The 21,695-nt window shown below is 35.4% G+C and overlaps 1 protein-coding gene across 4 annotated transcripts in view; it reads left to right on the top strand.

Annotated features, from left to right (window-relative positions):
- Positions 1 to 21,695, top strand: part of CARMIL1 (capping protein regulator and myosin 1 linker 1) — a 151,803-nt gene that overhangs the window by 74,278 nt on the left and 55,830 nt on the right. For 3 of the 4 annotated variants that reach the window (XM_007421932.4, XM_025175171.2, XM_088130552.1), the window contains 12 exons: positions 1,447 to 1,535; positions 2,768 to 2,862; positions 3,898 to 3,984; positions 7,362 to 7,424; positions 9,032 to 9,135; positions 9,756 to 9,833; positions 9,928 to 10,004; positions 12,363 to 12,467; positions 13,347 to 13,416; positions 19,895 to 19,976; positions 20,753 to 20,852; positions 20,947 to 21,001. In XM_007421932.4, coding sequence (XP_007421994.1) covers positions 1,447 to 1,535; positions 2,768 to 2,862; positions 3,898 to 3,984; positions 7,362 to 7,424; positions 9,032 to 9,135; positions 9,756 to 9,833; positions 9,928 to 10,004; positions 12,363 to 12,467; positions 13,347 to 13,416; positions 19,895 to 19,976; positions 20,753 to 20,852; positions 20,947 to 21,001 — 1,005 coding nt within the window. The remainder of the gene's footprint in view (positions 1 to 1,446; positions 1,536 to 2,767; positions 2,863 to 3,897; positions 3,985 to 7,361; positions 7,425 to 9,031; positions 9,136 to 9,755; positions 9,834 to 9,927; positions 10,005 to 12,362; positions 12,468 to 13,346; positions 13,417 to 19,894; positions 19,977 to 20,752; positions 20,853 to 20,946; positions 21,002 to 21,695) is intronic. The other variant, XM_007421933.4, reaches the window with a different exon arrangement.

Raw genomic sequence — 21,695 nt, forward strand, 5'->3', positions numbered from 1 at the left:
AGCTTAAGTTTCATTATTAGTATGTCTAGTGAGCGGTCTGGTTTTACTTTATCCAATATTATAGATATACTGATGATACCAAACTCAAACTACAAATGACTTTGCTCAGCAGTTTCATGTAGACATTGAATAGGAGGGGAGAGAGAATTGAGAGTGAGAGAGAAATATCACTTTCTTTTACTTACTGGATTTTGAGACATCTTTAAAGATGCCAAAAAAATCAATCCAGGGTTTTTCAAACACTCTAGTCCTAATTAAAAAAAATGTAAGCAGAAATATTTGAGAAATATTTCTGCTGCAGTTAAATGAACTAAATTGCACAAACATTATTGACAAATGTTTATATCAAATATTTCAGAGGATGACGTGGAATATTCCTTGTTTAAGCAGTATGAAATCACACAACCCTTTTGAAAGAAACTGGCCTTTTAGTCTATGAAAATCAAAAGAAATATATTCAAAAAAGCAGGTTATATTAAAGCATATTGTTGTTTAAGATGTCACTGAAATTTTATAGCGAACTGAGTTTGTTTAGGTGAAACTAACAATTATATTTTACATGTATGTGTATATTTAAAATGGAGTGAACAGAATCAGCAGAGTAATTTGTATTTTGATTCTGACCCTTAAATAAGCTTACAGAAGGGTTCTTCAAGCCACTACCCACGCATATGACTTTGTAGCACTGGGAAAAAGTATTTCCAATTTCTGCGTTGTCTTAATTATTTGGCATTCTTAGAAGCTATGGGAGTACTTCAGAGAACATTTTGTTCTGCAGCTTTCTGCCTGTATCTTATTCATTTTTAATTTTGAATGGCACAGTTTTATATAGATAGTAGGATAAAGTTGGAGACTCTCATTTGCAGAATATTAGAATTTACTAATTTTAGATTCATTATGGACTACTTACTCCAAAATCAAGCTAAAGGAATAGAAGACTAAATACAATAAAAATAGATCTTATTCTGTGCTTATATTTGTTTCGTGGTGGACATAAGAACTGTCTTTCTTTATGATTGGTTGTGACCACTGTTCTAATATGAATATGCCAGGAAGAACAGTAACTCAGTGAATTTACCAATCTCTTCATGAACTTGCCAACATTTCTTGATACTAAGCTGTTCTAGATAGAATATTACATGTGATATTCTTACCTCATATGGGCTACATCATTGGTGACAAAAGCTGGTTCTTATGTGGTGTGGTAGGGGCATCAAACTGAGTTCTAGTGAGTAGATCACTGCATGAATATGAATGTGTTCATTGTTTGTAATTGTCAATAATTCATACTATGGGTTTCTTGCACCAGTGTTAAGACTTTTTATATGAGTATTCAGTTACAAAAAGAGGCACCTCTTCAGAGTGAAGGCAGTCAATCTCTCACCTTTTTGTATTGCTAATATGTTTCCATTGGTTCTTAATGTTATACCATTGTTCTTATGACAGTCCACTGATGTTTGTGAGCAGATCCTAAGAGTTGTGAGCAGATCCAGTAGATTGGAAGAGCTCATTCTAGAGAATGCTGGTCTTAGGACGTAAGTCATTCTTTTTAATTAACCAACAATAACATTTTTAGTGAAGCCCAATAACATCAGAGGAAGTTGTAAGTCTGAAGCTGCAGTGTTGTAATATACTTATTGGGGGTTAACAGCATTGAACTGAGTTGGCATATTTACCTACTGAAGTTATTTCCAACCATAGTTTCACTATGTCCGTCTGTTTGAGGTTTATTTTCCAGGAGTCATAGTATGCAAATGTGGTATTAGTACTACTTCTTGTCAGAAGAAGCAAGAGAGGGATCCACAGTTTCTTACAAGTTTGTGGGTTCCCCCTCTAGTTTATTCATACTAGAAGTAATATAGGATATGGCCATCAGAAAATAAATCTCTCATGAGGTGACTTGCACCTGTGCCACTTGGGGGTGGTGGGGAGGAATCATTATATACATTCATAGCTTAAACAATTGTTGATAGTAGCTGTGCTGTGTGACTATACTCAATAAGGCCTACTTCTAAGTATTTTTACAAAATATACAAACTCAAGATTATATCTTAATTATAAAACTTCTTTGCAACATAGCTTAAAAAGATACAATATTTGTATAAGTGCATGATATGTCTATAAATGAGATTAGCAACCTTAAACAATTTTAATGGACAAATACAATCTAGGCCAAGAGGGCTTCTTTTTGTGAGAACCCATCTGATGTTGAGCAACTTTGCCAATATGTATGAATATATTTTTATTTGCCATTAGGCAGCACATATATAAAATAAAAATGCCATGTCTGTTTTGAATCACTCACTAATGTATATTAGGGGTATGCAATGATTTGGCTCTAAAAACAGGTTTCAGAGTAATGGTGGTGAGTGAATATAGCATCTGGCTGCAAATTTTCAAAGCAGCTGCATCTTGGACTGGAATCACATGGAACTCCTTGTGTAAATTATTTCCAAAGTGCTGCATAATTCTAATGTTTATGACCTCATCAAAAACAGTAGCAAAGAGTTAGGGGGGTATTAAAAGTAGACATGGCATCATTCCTGCCCCGTGTACCCTTGTTTCTCTGCATGCCTAGTACAGCATCCCACATAGAAATCAGTTGTTGCAACTAACACAACATATGTGCAAACCCATGTTCTTGAATGTAATATTCTACATAGGCTCCCCAATTCAGTGTCACATATAATCAGTTCGTATTAAGCTCATGAATATGGTATAGTGCAAAATACAGTATAATTTTTTTATGGTTTTCTTTCTCTCGTAGAGATTTTGCACAGAAACTGGCCAATGCTCTATCCCACAATCCCACCTCAGGACTTCATACAATTAATCTTGCTAACAACCCTCTAGAGGACAGAGGTACTGTAACATTTCCCACTCATAATGCAAACCCAATAAGAGGATTAGTATATTTCTTTCAGTTTTTCTTGGAATCAAACATCATTATGAACGATATTACTGCTTTGTAAACATCTGTTGTTAGTGAAGAACTTCTCTTCTTTCATATATCCATTGTCTCTTATGTTAGTCTGTAAACAAATGATGCTTAATAACTAGATCGGCTATAGGCATCCATGGGAGTAGAGGGAATGATAAAATGTATGTTGTGATACAATCTTCAACCCTTACATGCCAGCATGCAGCAACATGATGCAAATATGAAAGGATAGAGCTTGGATCATAATGGACATTTTGTTATTTTCGGGTCATGATGGCTAGCTATGGATGCTATGATAAATAGATAGAAATAGAAACATGCAAGCATGTATTTTATTTTTACTAGCAATGATTCTGTTAACTTCAGAACAACAATCATCTTGAATAAATTGAAAACTTGCTGTAACAGTCAAACTTATTTATGTGCAAACTATGTTCCATTGATTTAATTTAAAATATTTTCTGTAAAATCTGCTTAGAGTCATATCCCAGACTTTACGACCTAAAAGAATATTGGCAGGGTAACTTCAATTTCATATATTTGTTTTTTATTACCCAACATAATTTAAAGATTTTATCATTAGTATGCAGAGGTACCTGTATTTGACACCCTTTCCAGAGAGGAGAAAATATTTATTAAAATCTATGGTGCAGAGATATGCATGTGTCTGTATACACAGAAATATACAAATAAGTTAAATGTTGAGAACAAATTATCACCATTATTGCTATTTTTAGTTTGCCAAACAGTTCCATTGTTGTGCCATTAGGCTACTGTTCTATTTTTATAAACCTGAGTTTCCAGAAAACCAGACTAAACGGTAGAACTCACCATTCAAGGTCCAAACCCTAAATGGTAACAACAGAATCATATCAATCAACATAGAAAATTAAAAGTAATTACTCTGTAAATATGTCTTCACTTTTGATGTGGGCTTCATCTTTATTCTTTTACAGGTGTATCTTCATTAAGTATTCAGTTTGCCAAACTACCAAAGGGGCTGATGCATTTAAATTTATCTAAAACCTCATTATCGCCTAAAGGTATATTTCATAAATGTGCTTAATTACAATAAATGATCTTCCTTTTTAGGCTGTATTATGTGAATATTTATTCATTTCATAGTTTTCCAAGGGTAAGATAAATAATAAGCCTGAACAATATCTTGCATCTCATCACTGTTTTAAAAATTGGATACAGCTACAATAAATTTCCACCATTGGATTCCTCCTCCTTCTACCTGATTTGCTGGAGAATGGGCATGTTGTATAATCTTGCTACCAATGTCAGATTTTTACTAAACAAGCCCATAAAAAATTGCTCTTCCCATTGTAGGAATAGCACTCAGCTTGACTGGATTCATGGTGACTTCAGCACCTAAAGACTCCCTAGCTCAGATTCTGCCATTTCCAAAAGCTGGCTATGGTGAACTCACTGTATGCACCAAGACTATGCACACTAAATTTCTGATCCTAGCAACACCACCAGCTCCTCCAATCCCTGGCAAGCCATTTGTTACTAAGCTTGATCTTAGGCAATGAATCAAGCATGCATGATTTCTCATGTCTGAGGGCAACAAGAGGAAGAACAATTCATATTAGCTTGAGAAGTTTCTCAGTCTGCTTCTGACCCTTTCTTCACAAGATTTGACACTGATGATTGGCCCAGTAACACTAGACCCTCTGCTTCTTCTGGACTCTTCCATACAGATGATATTCAACTCTGTGTTAAAGAGAGAAAATATGAGTAACTCTTCTATATCCGAGACATTTTTCTCCAGGATCCTTTTTGTCCTCTCCAGTTCAAGTTATTTTTGTTACATCCTGAACAGCACAATTACCCATCGCCTGATCGTCTCAAAGTGATCAGTTTCTTTCTGCACATCATGAACACACATTAAGCATCCTGTTCAGCTTTTTTGCCTCATTGTGGTTATTTTCTTGATCCATAAGGTCCAAGAGACAGCCGCCTTTCTTCATCATTCTCCATCATAAATGGCACATTTCTGTTCGCCAAGTTCAGTAGTTGTGTCAAGCTCCCAGGCACTCCCAGGTACTCCCAGACCTGAGAAGGCTATCACTCCAACTGCCTTCCCCATCCCTTCGACCATCCACATTTTGAGTTCTTGAACCAACTTAACTAGTCTCTAACTAACCAGGTAGAGTCTTGGGAATGGCTTGTATACAGGACAGGGATCTTTATGTGAAGCATTCTAACTTGGAAGATGACTGTGATTGTACTGTTGCTCTGTATCTGACCCCCATTCATTGTCCTCACCAAAAATAGAAGTAGGCAATTAGGTCCACTTTTCAACTTCAAAAGTTATCTGTAGTTATGTGAAGTACATAATACAGTCTTTTTGGAAGTTACATAGTCTGATCAACCAGTTCAGGATCCCTTCTTTGAATTTGTGTATGACATTGCTGGGCTTGTGGATGAAACCATCGTTTGTACCTCCCATTTTCAAATGCATCAAAAACTCTAAAGAAGGCTGTTTCTCTTTCATCACTTTCTTCCAAATTCTACTGCACTTTGTTGTAGCTGCAGCATTTCCAAAATATAAATAAGAAAGGCAGGAGGCAACAACTGAAAATTCTACTTCTACAGTGGCCTGGACTTCAGTGTTGCTAATAACTAACATTGTCTCACTGTGTCTCAATTTTTCCTATGGGAAAAATCAGCTAATTCATTTTCCCAATCACCTGAGAATAAGAAGACGTATCTTCTAAGTTGAAGCCACACAGGTGGCCAAACAGTGAATAAACACTGCTACATACACAGGTAACGTAGCTCTCAAATGGCTCCATCTGTTACTCTCTTGCAATACATAGCTTTTTTCCCACTGATCTAACTCAGTAGGTCCAAATCCATATGAAAAACAATATTTATTGGCAAACAGTTCCTCACTTCTAAGACTGACAGTGCAGCAAGATCTATCTGTGAAGCACTCCAAGTGTCTTTATTTGGCTTCAAATTAACAGCATCTCCACTCTTGGAATTATCTTTTTTCCATTTCTGTCACTTCAGCAGTTGACTTCCACAAATACCTGGGTTCTTTCATTGTAATTTATGGTTATCATTTCCAGTTCATTATAGCATTATCCACCAGTAAGACTTCTCCAGCCAGGCCCACTCTTGTCCGCTTTTCTGGAAAAGATCTGTGCTCTGTTCTGCAAAAGAGCTATAAAAATAGTTTCATGCAAGCTGCATTGTGTGTTATATTCTAGGTACTTTGTCACTAAAAGGATGGTAGCATTTAGTATGACCAAGGAAATATTTGTGCCTAATAAGAAGGTTCCATATAGTGTACTCTGCATCCATCTTTGGTTTGTATTATTGAATTTGAAGAATGCTTTCATATTTCCTTTCATGCTTGTACTGTCAGTATTCACACATCAGAGCAAGCAAGCGAGTAAGATGCTTCTGTATTTGCTTTGCTAAGTGCATGTGGTTATGGTAAAATGTCTGAGGTTCAGAATATATTTATGTGTCATAGCTTCTGGGCAATCTGAACTAGATCCTTTACTGTCCAATGTGCATTTTCTTGTCAGTGTAGGAAAGTCATATTTGTTATCCATTCAGGAACTTTAATATATTGACTTATGTCTGAATGCACCACAGGGAATTGTATTTCTGCTCCAAAACAGAAAGGAGCTTCAACTTTTCCCCAGGCTGCATGGTATTGGCTCATCTTGGGGTCAGATATCTACACTAGTGATATAAAACATTCACCTGATTGTGAACACTTCTAGCCTGGTAATTACAGGCTATTTTAAATCTTCCAGACTGCTGGAAGAGGCCTCCCTCTATTGGTGGAGGAATCAGAGGGATATCTTTGAGGAAATGCTGTTTTCCCTACTAATGCCATCAGTCATTATACTGATGCACCAGACAAGATTGAGGTGCTTCTTGTTAATTTTTGAGAGTCCAGGAAACGATTCAGGAACAATTTCATATCAATTTCTTGGGACTCTTGCAGGTATTCAAAGCATGAAATCTTTCAGGCTTTTATTTAGGAATTGAATAGGCTATATTATATTGGACAATATAGTTATTTAGGACATGAACAGCCAGAGAGGATCAAAATTTATTTCCTTGGTATAGGTATGGGATTAGTTCATAGCCAAGCATAGCCATCTCATATCAGCAGGCAGAACACTCTTAGAACTTCTTTGAGCCATTCAAACTTAACAAGCCATAAGTGGGAGCTCTCTACTCAAGGGAACACACAGTGTCCATAGTTTTCAAGCAGGGCTGGAACTGCAAGATGATTTCCAATGTTACTGGTAAGACCACATCCTCTACATCTTTCTGCTTTCCCATTGCTCATCATAATCTTAGTGAAGATTATTTACAAAACCAAAAAGATTATTTATTATTTACCTACTCATGCCAGCTTTGGTTTGTCTTCCTCATTCAGGCCCAAGGAGATGGTATTCATCTTCCACTCCATATAGATCTCTTCAGCCTGCATTAAACCTAAGTATGTCATTTAGACACCCAGACCGCAAATCATCCATACCCACTGTAACTGTAACTGTAGAGAATTATTTGACTTTTCTGATTCTTGAATTGTGAATTCCTACATTTATTCTATTCTTTATACTTTGGGCTTCTCCTGTTCCTATAAATGAGTGCCACTGCTATTTTCCAAACAGTTTGAACCTATGGTCCTATACATTTATTATTCTGGAAAGGTGCCTTTTAGATTTAAGTTCCCTCCACCAAAAAGCTGTGTCATCTTAGGCAGCATTCTTAAGAAGATTAACATTTGCTGAGCTACACCATTGTCTCAATTGTTTATTTTTGATTGGATTTCATATCCAAGTGGTAGGCAATGTTCAGGATAGCAGAGTTATCTTTGGTGTACTCCTAGCTCTCTACTGCAAGTCCGGTAGCTGACAAATGACCTATCTGTATGAATGACATAGATTACTTTGCCTATAACTATGATTCTTTGAGTTGGTATCTGTGAATTCATAATATTTACTTATCCCCTGTATTATTGGTGCTCCCCTTAAAACCTTTACTCTGATCATTCCCAGTAGTTTAATGGACATGAGTGCAAGAGGACCCATGTCTATACATTCACTGATGACCTTTCAAAGAACCACAGTTACAGGTTAGCTACCATTAGTACAAATTAAGATTACCGTTGAATTTTACAGAGCAGATTTCCTGCTTATCTTTTTTTTTCTCCTCTGAGTTTTTTGTAACTTGTAGCATCTTTATATCCTTATCAAACTATCTAAACAGAGCTCTTCTGTAGAATATTTAGTGACCTGATTCCATTAAGCCATATAATGATTTGTTTCATTTGAACCATCCAATTACAATCTATTCAGTAAACCATTGTTAAGTAGATCGTACCTTAGTGTGACATGTGAAACTAGTTAATGATCCATATAATTAGCTGTCTACTAATACCCTTCTAGGCTTTCTTCTTATAGATCTTTTCCTACTTGTCAAATTTGTTTGGTTTGGTAACCTTTAGCCTGGAAGCTTGATGGGAGAGGCTAGGTCAGTTTAGTATCTTGTATAGAAGTTATTCCTTCTGTATTGTAATTAGCCCTAAATACTTCACAGTCTTCACATTGTCCTCTAATTATTTGTTTGCCAACTCCATTTCTGATTTACAAATATTTTTAAGATCAGCTGATGTGAATATTTGTACTTACATTGTATGGCTCTATCTGTGCATGTATATACAAGTAGTTTTAAATCACATTTGAGATTTGAAGGTGACAGTTGTACAGAATGTATTGTTTCTTCTCAAAGCGCTGTTATCATATAGGCCTGTATGAAGCATCTATACTTCATTTGTAGAAACAAACACAAACTGCTGTTTGTTGCCGCAAGATATAGCAATGATATCATTTGCCTTCTGAGGGAGATGGGGAATTGTGTTACTTCACATAATTTTGGAATCTCCTCCAGGATAACGCTAATAATTTAATTTTTTTTTAATGTTAATGTTCTTTTGATGGGGTGCAGAACAAAAAAAAAAAAAAAGTTTGTCAGGGAATTGTATACTTGTAGAAGGTACACTAATATTGAACAAAGGAGCAAATTTTGGTCATTTTGTTGCAGGGGTGAACAGCCTTGCACAGTCACTGAGTGCCAACCAGCTGTTAGCTACCACTCTCACCCACCTTGATCTCTCAGGAAATATTCTTCGAGGTGACGATCTTTCAGTAGGTGTTCTAATTTTGACATTTTCTAAGTCAGACTTTTTCTATCTGCTTTATGTTCTAGATGCGTTAAAATTGCAACTTCCAGAATTTCTACCAAGAATGGGCATTTCAAGTTTGATAAAGTGCTCGATTTCACTTAGGTGGAGGACATAGTAATATAAGTGCTAGTCTGAAAAAAATTACTTGTTGCAGATGCAAATAAGTAACAGTCTTGTTTGCTTTTGCAAATGTTTGGCTTTAAATGATATGGGTGTGTTACACTGTCTAACAGAAAGTTGGATGATACAATGCAACAATGCAATTATTTCTTTTTCTTTTTTTCTTTCATTATTGTTTCAGTAAATAAATAAAAGGCAAAAAAAATGAAAAAGAAAAAAGAAAGGTGGATAATATTCTAATTTTTTAAAATTAAAAATCATTATTAGTTGAAAATAGAGGTGGATGGATTATTTAACATCAAAAGATGTTGTTGGCTGTTGTTGACCTTCCAAGATAAGCTGTTTTGTAATGTCCATATGTTGAAAGATTATTTATTTATCTACTACTTTTGAGTTCATACAGTTAAGACAGATGTAATTAGAAAGCTAAACTTTTTATTTCTTTCTCTTTCACACATCCAGTTCCTGTGTAATTTTTTGGCACAGCCAAACGCCATAATTCATCTGGATTTATCAAATACAGAGTGTGCATTAGACACGGTAACATTTATTAATCTATTACAGAGAATCCCCATTTTTATATCCTAGATTGTTTTATGTACATACTTAACTATCTTACTCCTTTCTGATTTAGGTGTGTGGAGCACTTCTTCATGGCTGCCTTCAGCATCTTGCCATCCTAAATCTGTCAAGGACAGTTTTTTCGCACAGGTCAGCATTCAAAATATGCTTTGGCGTGGACTTGGTGCTATATCACTCATCTTTTCCTTACTCCAAAGCACTAAAAACATTTTCTATCATTTTAATTTTATTAATTGTATTGATATTTTTGTGCCATTGTCTTTCAGGTTGAGGTTCATCATTAAAATCCATATCAAGGGTCAACAACTTTTTCAGATGGCATTGCACCTATTCTCATGCAGACTCACACAAGAACAATAAAAATCTTATGATATTTGGCAATCTCACAAGATTGTGAGTTTATGTATATGTGTATATTTCATTTTGGGTTACAAGATGCCATCTAAAGGTGTTGTGGTCCCAGTAAGTGTTGTGTTTACCTAGTTTGAAACGTAATTGCCACAATAGAGGAGTAGCTGAACTATTAAATTCTGTAAGGATTACTTAGGAAACCCACACAATTTCTCAAATAAATAAGCACGAAATGAATTGGGACTGCTATCTGGCTTGAGGTGAAGATATTTACACTGATTTGTATTATTTTCATTAATATTTTCCATGAACACATGCACATTTCAGTGCTGTTATTCTCGGTATAATTTTCCTTCTTTATCCTTATGGCCATTCCCCTTGTTTCTGAAAACCACTATTAATTCCCATTGGCTATAATTCTCCACATATGTAGGATTAAATAGCAGTGTGAGGAAATGAGAAAAAAATTGTATCAACAAAAAGAAATAATATCTGGTATGTTTTTCTTTTTTTTAAATAATTGTTTTGGCTACATTGAATATGATACTTTCAAAGAGAGCTACATTAGAAAATATTTAATGTAGAACTACTGTATACAACTCTATATGATTCAATTATATATTTATATAGTTTTGCTATGATATTATATATCAAACTAAATTCTGTGAAAAAGTAATATAGTGGTATTTCTTAGAGAGTTTTTTAATCTACATAGGGTGGGATAACAGTGGCCTTCCAGATGTGGCTGAACTTCAACTCTCAGTAGCTCAGTCAGCATGGCCAACATGAGGGATACTGAGATCTGCAGTTCAACCACATATGGAAGACCACAAGTTGCCCAAACTGGTCAAAGTGGAATTGTGACAGTACCATTACCTTTAAATATTGTTTTGGTGATGGTAAGGAATGTGGGCATCACTAAGAGGAATTTAAAGCAAGAAAGATTTCTCGCTTTAAAAGAGTTGAGAAAGATTTGCAGAAGGCCTGATTCAGAGAGCTGTTAAATATGCTAGGACGAAGAGAGATGCAATAGAAGAGTGTAACAAATTAATGTGAAATATAAATATAAAATGTTTTGTACACTTGTTTTTCCATTGCAAATGTCATGATGTAATGATAAGTTGTGGTGCCTGTCCTCTGGAATGAGGTTTCCCCAAAATCCATGTGGTTCCCACCCTGATGACTTTCCAGAGGGCCTTAAAGACCTGGCCTTTCTCCCAGACTCCCTAGGAGCCCTTTGTTGGATGTGTGATATGTGTTCTGTTGTTGTGCACTGCGTTCACCATCTTGTTACATGGCAGTGTTTTTATTCTGATAATATATAGTTTTTTGTTTTTATGTTGGGAGCTGCCCAGAGTCAATCTGGAGTCAAGTGGTGCCGAACTCAAATCAATCAATCAATCAATCAATCAATCAATCAATCAATCAATCATATATTTTACATACTGTTTTCTTAGTAGATACAGGTATATCTGTTAAGCACATACCCCACATATTAATATTCAAAGCATTTTCAGGCTTGAAAAAGCAAACAGTGGATGGTTTGATTGGAATGAGAAACTGAACTCTTAGTTTAGTTTCAAAATATTGAATGAAGGCATACTTGATTGTATAGAGAATTTACTTCTAAATTTATAATATGTATTCTAATACATGGTACTGAATTTAATGGAGCAGGTATGCATCCTTTTAGCAAAATGTATAAATCTTTGCGCAGTGACTGATGGAGGAAAGTAATGTTGCCATTTTTCCACAACATAGAGGCATGAATACTGGATGTGAGATTCATCACTTTGAACCTTTTCGGATATGTTAATTTCCTACTTTGATATTATGGGCATGTCATGCAGTGTTTATATATAGTGAAGAACCAATATGACTATGTAAAAAGCAGTGCTTCAAGTTTCTTTTCAGTTCATTCATCCAACTATGATCATTAGTCCAGGTATTAAGAGTGGTTAATGAATGTTACTATAGGATGTATAAGGTATATGTAGCTCTTTAAATTCTCTTATGTATAATTACTGTTGGCTTTTTATGGGAAATAATGAATAATAACTGTGGATTCTTTTGCATGCTTTGAAGATTTTTTGAGCTTATGGAATATGTCCTGTTTTTTATCTATCTTCTTTAAAGAAAGAGCAAGGAAATCCCCCCGTCATTCAAACAATTTTTCAGCAGTTCACTTGCTTTAGTGCAAATCAACCTTTCAGGAACTAAACTTCCACCTGAGCCTCTAAAGTAAGCAAGCAATTTTTTTTTCTTTCAAGATTTTTTAATTTCATTGTGAAAGTGTTTTATGAAAATCTTACTGTGGGTAGGAAAATGACCCATATGTTTTGTGAGATTGAGAATAGCTATTTGGCTTTCACATGGAGAGTAAATGTCAGAAGTGAAATATTCAGTATGAATTTGTTTTGACTTGCCTTTTGATATCCAATCTTGACTCATAATGTGTAGAGGAGAAAGGATTAAGATCTAAGCAATCCTGTATCTAGATTTGAATATGATAAATTAATACATTATATCATTTGTGTAGCAACAATCTTTAATTTAGATTTTAAAAATCCTATGGAATAGTTTATAGGGTTGTATAGATTGTTTGTTCTTTGATTTCTGTTTTATGAATTATAAAATGCAGTTCTTTTATCTTATATTTTATTTTGCTTATTTTTTGTAAATATTTGAATATTTTTGTACTTACTGTTTCAGTATAAATGTGCTTTAGTTAAAAGATATTAAAATGTTTTGGCTTCATAAAGAAGTTTAAAAACATTGCAGATTCATGTTTTCATGGCATTTGTTTGTCATTATGTCTGATTTGTCAGACTTTGTTGAGTATCTCCCTCAATTTTCAAACCATAAAATAAAGAAGAAAATTTGGGTGTAGAAAGGAGCTTGAGACTCTGTGCCTTTGAAGGCTTTCCAGTTCTCCATAGCATGGTTTATTCTGAAGCAGCATCATTTATCTAGCATATCCCTTTCAGATTCCAAATATTAGGTGGTGCACCAAATAAGCAAATTCTTAAAGAACAGCAATATAATTGAAATGACTTCTCTGACTTGCTGATTCAGTAAACTTTATAGTGGTATTCCATATAATTTCAATTTATTTTTCAGAGCTCTCTTACTTGGTCTTGCTTGTAATCAAAATGTGAAGGAGGTGTTTCTAGATCTGAGTAACTGTGAGGTATGAAATATTTACAAATGGCATGCATGTCAAAATAATATTGCCCTCCTCAAACATACGATCCATATACTTTGTACATGTCGTCATGCTTATGAAATAAGCGGTCTTTGAAAGTATGTTGAATTTATAGAACCCGAATGTCTCTGTGTGCAAGTGTGTACATATCCATCTGCTTTGTTGTTTTCTTGAATAGCAGCAACTCATGGTACTCTGTTCTGGAATAGGGAAGATTCAGATGGAATATTTGATTCTACATATAAGTCTGCATTGAAAAAAAAGCAATTAGAAAACTGTTTAGAAGTTCGTGGGCAAAACTAAAAATGTTCCCTGTTTTGTTTGAAATCAAAATCTTTCTTACAGTTACCAGACAGCATAACAGTCTGTTTTGTTTCTTTTTATTCTTAAGCATAAGGTCTGTTCATTCTGTTGTGAAACCTTACTTTTTATCACTGGTGCAATTAGTGTCTTCATGTAAAAAGTCAGACAAAATACACTTATTTTTTGATATGAATCCATTCCTTGTAGAGGATTGGATGCATATCAAGCAAAAAGCACAGCAGCTGAGACTTCTCTGTCCAAATACTCAGGACTTCATCGCTGAGAAATACAAAGAACACCATCACAAATATCTAGCATACTAACTCTGAACCAAAGCTTCATTCCTTTATATATTGCTGATTTTATTATATAAAATATTTTTAGTTGCTGAGTGCTAACATTTTTTCCTTTCTTTCTTCCTGCTTCCATTAGCTTGGTCACTGTGTAAGTACACATCATAGCTTACTAGCAGCCTCTTAATTATTAACCCTTAAGCTTCTCACTTCCTGCCTATCCGTTACATAATTCTTTCTTCCATGCATCCTTTTAACTGGTAAAGATCAGAATGCTGATATTTGGCCACAGCATAACTTTGGTTTAGAGTGAAATGGTCAAAGAATAGTTATGGTTTCTGCCAGCATTTCCTGTGATAAACCTGGAAAATATGTCCGTTTTTTAAAATGCCTTTGTCTAGGAATCCCTACTAGGCTGGGAATCCCCAGATGCATATGTATAATTTTATTTATTTAAACAACTAGACACATTTTCATTATTTAATATTCCAAGGTAGAAATAGATATTTTCAGAAAACATCGTTATAATTCCAGTGAATCTGCAACAATTTTTGTACAGTGTTCATTGCAAATCTAAATTCTGAAGGAATGACCTTTGGACTGACTTGTGGTCATTCTCCATCCTATCCTTCCCAGGTAGAAAGTGATATCTTAATCTAACTGTGCATTAGCACCCTATTGAAATCCTGGAATCTCACAGTTTAGGGGAGATTTTCAGTACAAACAAGGCTAGAAAAAGATGATGTGCCAGAGTGAGGTATACACACATCTACAAAATTTAGCTTAAAAAATATTTTTCTCAGTGAATTTTAGACCTGTCCTTTGTGTGAATGGGGTTTAAGTCAGGCAGACTTAAAACTGAGTACATTTATTAAGAATTATTGATGAAAATTTAAAACATATTGAAACAACCATGTAATATTTGCCACTGAATACTTACCATTCCCTAGATAAACAGGTAGGTAGAGAGACTGACTTCAGTAGTTTGAAATGACCCATTGAAATTCTAGAATGAGGAACAAAAGTACATGTTCTTAAACAGATGATTCATAGCTACAGACTTAATATAAAATGTATAATTATAAAAAGAAGGCTAATGAGTTCATGCATATATATATATATATTTTTTACACATGTCTATTTTTCCATTTCACGGTTAAAAAAATTTTTTTGCATTACATATTCATTTATTTGCTTGTTTTAAAATACTGATGTCCCTTTTGTATCAAGCATCTCTGAGGGATACACAGTATTAAATATATTTGATACAATTTGAAATACATTAAAACATATAAAATAATAAGATTAGAAATTGGATGTGAATAATGGCCCAGAAGCATCATCAAGTTTAGTATCAAGGGTTAAGATGAATAAAGATGGTGTACTTAAATTCTAATAAGATTGGCACATGATTTATCTCTGGGGTGAGGATATTCTGCAGAGTGGGAACCATACAGAAAAGGCCTTCTTCCTGCCTGATGCCAAATGAATATCTGGAGAATGATGCAAAATCAGAAAGACCTCAATTAATTATTATCTGGCAGATTGATATGGAAGGAGATTTTTTTTCATTTATTCTGCTCCCAAATTGTACTTGGCCTGGTACTAAATCAGTGTAGCTCTTTTAATAATATCTAGTAAGATGAGACAACAGTCTAGCATCTGTATTTTGCCAGATCTGAAGTTTCCATGCTGTGCACAACAACATCTACACAAAGAATACATTACAATATTTTGATGACAATTAAAACTTTATTTTGGAAACAAAAATATTTAAATTAATAAAAACACATAATGTGAATATATATAATACACATAATTATTAAAATTTATATTGTATCTTAGCCTTAAATTGAATCGAGCTTAGCTCCTAGTAACTACAGGGACATATCATCCATGTTGGTTTTTTGGTGGGAGTATGGAAGTGGTTTGCCATTTCCAACAGTCTAGTCAGCAGCCTTTAGATTTCTTGGTGATCTCTCATCAACGTACTAACCAGATCTAATCCTGCATAGCTTTTTCAGGCTTAGAGGAAAGGGAAGGAGTTAGGAAGTTAGGAGTACAGTGGTGCTTAAAAGTTTGTGAATTCTTTTGGATTTTCAATATTTCTGCATAAATATGACCTAAAATGTGATCTGTTCTCCACACAAATCCTAAAAATTGATAAAGAAAACCCAGTTAAACAAATGAGTCAAAAACATTATACTGTTCATTTATTCATTGAGGAAAATTATGCAAAGCTACATATTTGTGTGTGGCAAAACTATATGAACCTTTGCTTTCAGTAACTGGTGTGGTGTGGTGCTTTCAGTAACTGCCCTTGGGCAGCAATAACTGTAACTAAACATTTCCAATAACTGTTGATCAGTCCTGCACGTCAGCTTGGAAGAATTTTAGCCCATTCCTCCTTACAGAGCAGCTTCAACTCAGGGATGTTGGTGGGCTTCCTTGCACGAACTGCCCACTTTAGGTCCTTCCACATTTCTATAGGATTCAAATCAGGACTTTGCCTTGGCCATTCCAAAACATTAACTTTCTTCTGCTTTAGCCATTCTTTGGTCATATGATTTGTGTGCTTTGGGTCATTGTCTTGCTGCATGACCCACTTTTTCTTGAGCTTCTGTTCACAGACAGATACTCTGACATTTTCCTGTAGAATTTGCTGGTACAATTCAGAATTCATAAGTCCATCAGTGATGGCAAGCTGTCCTGTCCAGAAGATACATGACACTTTTCATTCAAGCCAGAAGTTCTGTTTTGGTCTCATCTATCCACATTCTTCCAATAGCTATCTGGCTTATCCACATGGTGTTTTGCAAACTGTAGACTAGCAGCAGTCTGTAGTAGCTCTCTCCTTGCAACCCTGCCATGCACATCATTGTTGTTCAGTGTTCTCCTGATGGTGGTCTCATGAACACTGATATTTACCAATGCAAGAGAGGCCTTTAGTTCCTCAGACATTACCCTGGGCTTCTTTGAGACCTTCTAGAGTATTACATGCCTTGTTCTTGATATGAACTTGGTTGATTGACCACTACTGGGGAAGGTAACAGTGGTGTTGAATTGCCTCCATTTGTACAAGATCTGCCTGACAGAGAATGATGGAGTCCAAACTTTTTGGAAATAGTTTTGTAACCTTTTACAGCCTAGTGAGTATCAACAACTGTTTTTCAGAAGCCCTCAGAAAACTCCTTTGTTCGAGCCATGACACACTTCCACATACCTGTGTTGGAAAGATCAGACGTTGATAATGAATACCCAGAATTTTGTTCTTTAAATGAGTCAGGGCCTTCCACACATCCCATTGATTGAAACACCTGACTCTAATTTCCCCTTCAAATAAACTGATCATCCTAGAGGTTCACCTACTTTTGCCACACCCAAATATGTAGCTTTGGATCATTTTCCTCAATAAATCAATGAACAAGTATGTTTTTTATTCATTTGTTTATTTGGGTTCTCTTTATCTAGTTTAGGACTTGTGTGGAGAACAGATCCCGTTTTAAGTCATATTTATGCAGAAATATTCAAAATTCAAAACGGTTTACAAACTTTTAAGTACCACTGTAAGTTAGTAAGGCACATCATGCTGTAAGCATGTTCCTTATTAGCAAGACCAGTAGAGTACGGTATAGGTGCCCAGGCTGGTATATCAGCAGTAGATGAGGAAAAGGAGGGAAAGGAAGCACTGAGTATATGGGGAAGCAGGTAGAACAGTGGGATATACCATGCTGTGAGTTACTGAGGAAGGAAGGGGAGAAAGGATACAACATTCACCAGCCTTGCCCTATTTATCTTCGTCTGGGATTTGATTATGCCAAAACATGGCTGATTCCAAAGAGTTAGGCAGAATCTCTGGACAGTGACTTCTTCCTGAATTAAAACATTTTTTCCTGTTTTATGCAGTCCCTAATATCTGGACTGCAAAAATTCAGAGGATTATGAGATGCCAGCAAAGGGAGGGAGGGAGGGAGGGAGAGAGATGCAACTTTTGTAGATCAAATATTGTAGCCCTGATCTATATTGCAGTGCGCTCTACATGGGGTCCCCTTGAAGAGTATCCAGAAGCTACAGCTGGTTAAAAATGCAGCTGTGCAGACAATCTTGGGTGCCCCAAGAACGTCACATATAACACCTTTACTGCGGGAGCTGCATTGGGCCCCAGTTTGCTTCCGGGTCCAATTCAAAGTGTTGGTTATTTCCTTTAAAGCCCTACATGGCATGGGTCCAGGTTACCTAAGGGACCATCTCATCCCCACCTCATCACATCAACCCATCCCACCCAGTCAGACAGAGAGGGCATGTTGCAGACCCCATCAGCAAGAGAATGCCGGCTGGCGGGGCCCAGGAGGAGAGCCTTCTCTGCCATTGCCCACACCCTTTGGAATATCCTCCCCCCAGAGGTGCGGCAGGCCCCTACCCTCCCAGCTTTCTGGAAAGGATTAAAGACCTGGCTCTGCCAGCTTGCATGGGATGACAAGAATCTTACCCAACCCTGAGGGTGGCTGGCACCTTGATGACGCTCTCAGGTTCCTGCCAATTTTAACATCTATCTTTGAATTATATTTATTTTCTATTTGTTTAGGATTATTTTATATTATAATTTTAATTGATTTTAGCTGCTTTGTAAACTGCTCAGAGTCATTTTTTTAACGAGATGGGCAGTGACAGATTTGATATGTAAATAAATAAAATAAATAAATATGTAATGTTTGTTAGTGTTTTGCAAGACAAGTGTGCAACTTTGCCTGCCTTCATGCTTCCTACTGATAATTGCAAAGCTGAATTATAGTTAATGTAACATTTAGTCACCAGTTGTATTGAGAGGTTCCCTATCAGCATTTTGAAGTGAAGACCATCTAAATCTTTGTCAGCCCTCCAAGGTAGACCAGACTAGGAGACCAAAGTCATCAAGCTAATACTACTTGTATTATAAGGTTATAGTATAGAATCTTGCAAGTCTGAATGCGCTTCCCCCTTCCCTCCCTTTATCTTTGTGAGAACTAGGGAGGGTCTTGTCTGAGACGCTTACTCAGGTTATACATCTGGCTTGGGCTCAAATTTCTGTTATCTCACTGTTGTCTTGGTTGCAGGTCTTCCTCCTCAGGGTTATTCCTTCTTCCCATTACAATCTCTTGCATATCAAGCTGGGTGTGTGTGTGATGTTTGCTAACTAAAACTTAGTATGCATGGAATATTTCTAGTATAATATTATTCCTGATACATCAGGTTTTCTTTGGTCCTGATCTTTTGCCGTGCTAGATAATTTAAATTATCAAAATTGTCTGCCTGTGTGTTTTTATAGTACAAAAGAACTATGCTACATTATTTTTCAAATGTGGATCAGATGCTCTTTCATTTATACTGTCCTTCAGCAAATCTTTTGCTTCGCTACAATAGCAGACTTGCCCTTCAGAGTTCACTGCAATCTAATATAGCTCTGCTTGTTCTCTTTTTCTTGTTGCAATTGTCTGTGTATCCAGTTGGCAGCTTGGTGACCAAGAGCCGTATAGAGTGTAACTTAAATCTTGATTAAACAGGTTGCAAAACCTTGGGGATTGGTATGTGAAACTTAATGATAATAGGCACAAACCTGAACGTTGTTTAGATCAGGGGAGCATTGGAATTCCTATGGGAGCTGCTATAGACTTTCTAAAAAAAATATTACTTAAGAGGACATTAATTAAATTATTGTTATTAATGATAATAATCGTTTGTAGTGTATATACCTTGTTTCAGGTCAAATAGGTTAAGCAGCATATTAACAACTAAAATATAAACTACTGAAGTTTATTTGTAACATTTCAGCCAATCATTCCATATTGTCTAGCTGCTAAATTATCTTAATATTTTCTTTTTTCCTCCAGCTAAGATCGGGTGGTGCACAAGTTTTAGAAGGATGCATAGCAGAAATACATAATATTGCCAGCCTTGATATTTCAGATAATGGTAAGACAGCATATTGACAGTGGTCCAAATATTGCGTGGAGAGAAAACTGTTTAAGGAATATGAATCATACAAAGTTACTGTATTGGCATAAAGCAAAATGGTGGTTAATAAGCACCTTTTCTGCTTTGCGAAATAGTTAAAGAGATTATTCAAATGCAGGATAATAATACTCTTCACGGATTAGTTTAACCCTAAACTAATTACCATAAACCATAGGTATGTGGGATAATAAACCACAGTGGATAGTTCTCAGGCAACATTGCTCTGGCTGCTCATGGGACAGTTTAGATCCTATGTGTGGGGGGCACTAAAATCTATTTGCTAGTTAATGTTGGCTAAAACTGTCTATTTGCTAGTTAATATTTTATGATTAACCATAATATATAAATGCCCAGTGTGATCCTGTGCATCTTGGAAAGAAATGGTGCAGAGGTTCAAATCTGTCACCCTGGATCAAGAATCTCACTGAAATCAATTGTACTCAAATACAGAGAAGTTGTGGCTCAATTACTTAATGGCTCCCAACTCTCTTTTTCTCTATTTATGCGTGCACACACATACAAACACACACCTACTGTATAAAAACTATTAGGAACAATGGACTTTAAATTTCAAACAAAGAACTTAGTGGTATCACAGTGTGTCACCAAACAACTTTACTGTTGGAAACAGGATCATATAATCTAATATTAGTATGGTTAATTCAAACTCATCTGAAAAAACTGCTCCATGGAAATATTATTTTAATTTTATATTTCAATCTGATTCTTCACAGGCCTAGAATCTGATCTTTCAACACTTATAATCTGGCTTAGTAAAAACCGATCAATAAGACACTTGGCATTGGGCAAAAATTTTAACAACATGAAATCCAAGTAAGATTTTTATTTTTTTCATTTTTTTGTAAAAGGAAAAATTTTAAGACAAGTAAGCAATTTCATTTTTTTCTCATGCTTGGCACCTTTTCAGAAATCTGTCTCCTGTACTTGATAATTTAGTGCAGATGATTCAAGATGAAGATTCAGTAAGTATTATTTTTACTATTTAATGTCACCTAAGGAATCATAGTGTATCACTGAGTATTATTAAACTATCACAAATATGTGAAAATATTGCTCATATTAATTTACCATTTCAAATTTATATAATAAATAGGAAGTCTGCTATTGTAAAAAGTATTATTTGAACATTAAAAATTTTTAAGGGTCTATGTTTCATTTTATGTGGCACAGCAGTGTTTGAAGTTTAATAGAAAATAATGTTTAAATATTCCTGTCCTTTCTTTTACTATTTTTTCTGACTTGAAACATCAACCAACACTCCATTTTTTGGGTTTGTTTATTAGTTGTCATTAAATGGTGTTACTTGATCTGTGAGAAAATATTTGTTGTTTGTCCCTGATTACTGATAATCAGAATATACTCTCAGTCAAGATTTTTGGACATTTTGTTTATGGTAAAATTGATTTGAGTCTGTGCAGATGTAGTCTGTCTCTCTGATAGCAAACTCAGGTAGTGAGTGCTGACAGAAGTTATTTCAGCAGGGACCAAGAAAGATTAATCATCAGTGTTCTTTGGAGACAACCCTAGCTTTATCAATAAACAAATAAATAAATCTCTACAGGGGCAAAAAATAATCCCACCAACAAAGTTTGTATGCTCAGTAAAATGTTAAGCGTCTCTTCAAAAAAAGAAAAAATTGGGGGATAGGTTACATGA

This window comes from Python bivittatus, unplaced genomic scaffold (genome assembly GCF_059951505.1).
Source record: "Python bivittatus isolate LINGU-HERP-01145 unplaced genomic scaffold, Pbiv_v1 ctg000840_np1212, whole genome shotgun sequence".
Classification (NCBI taxonomy): Eukaryota; Metazoa; Chordata; class Lepidosauria; order Squamata; family Pythonidae; genus Python; species Python bivittatus.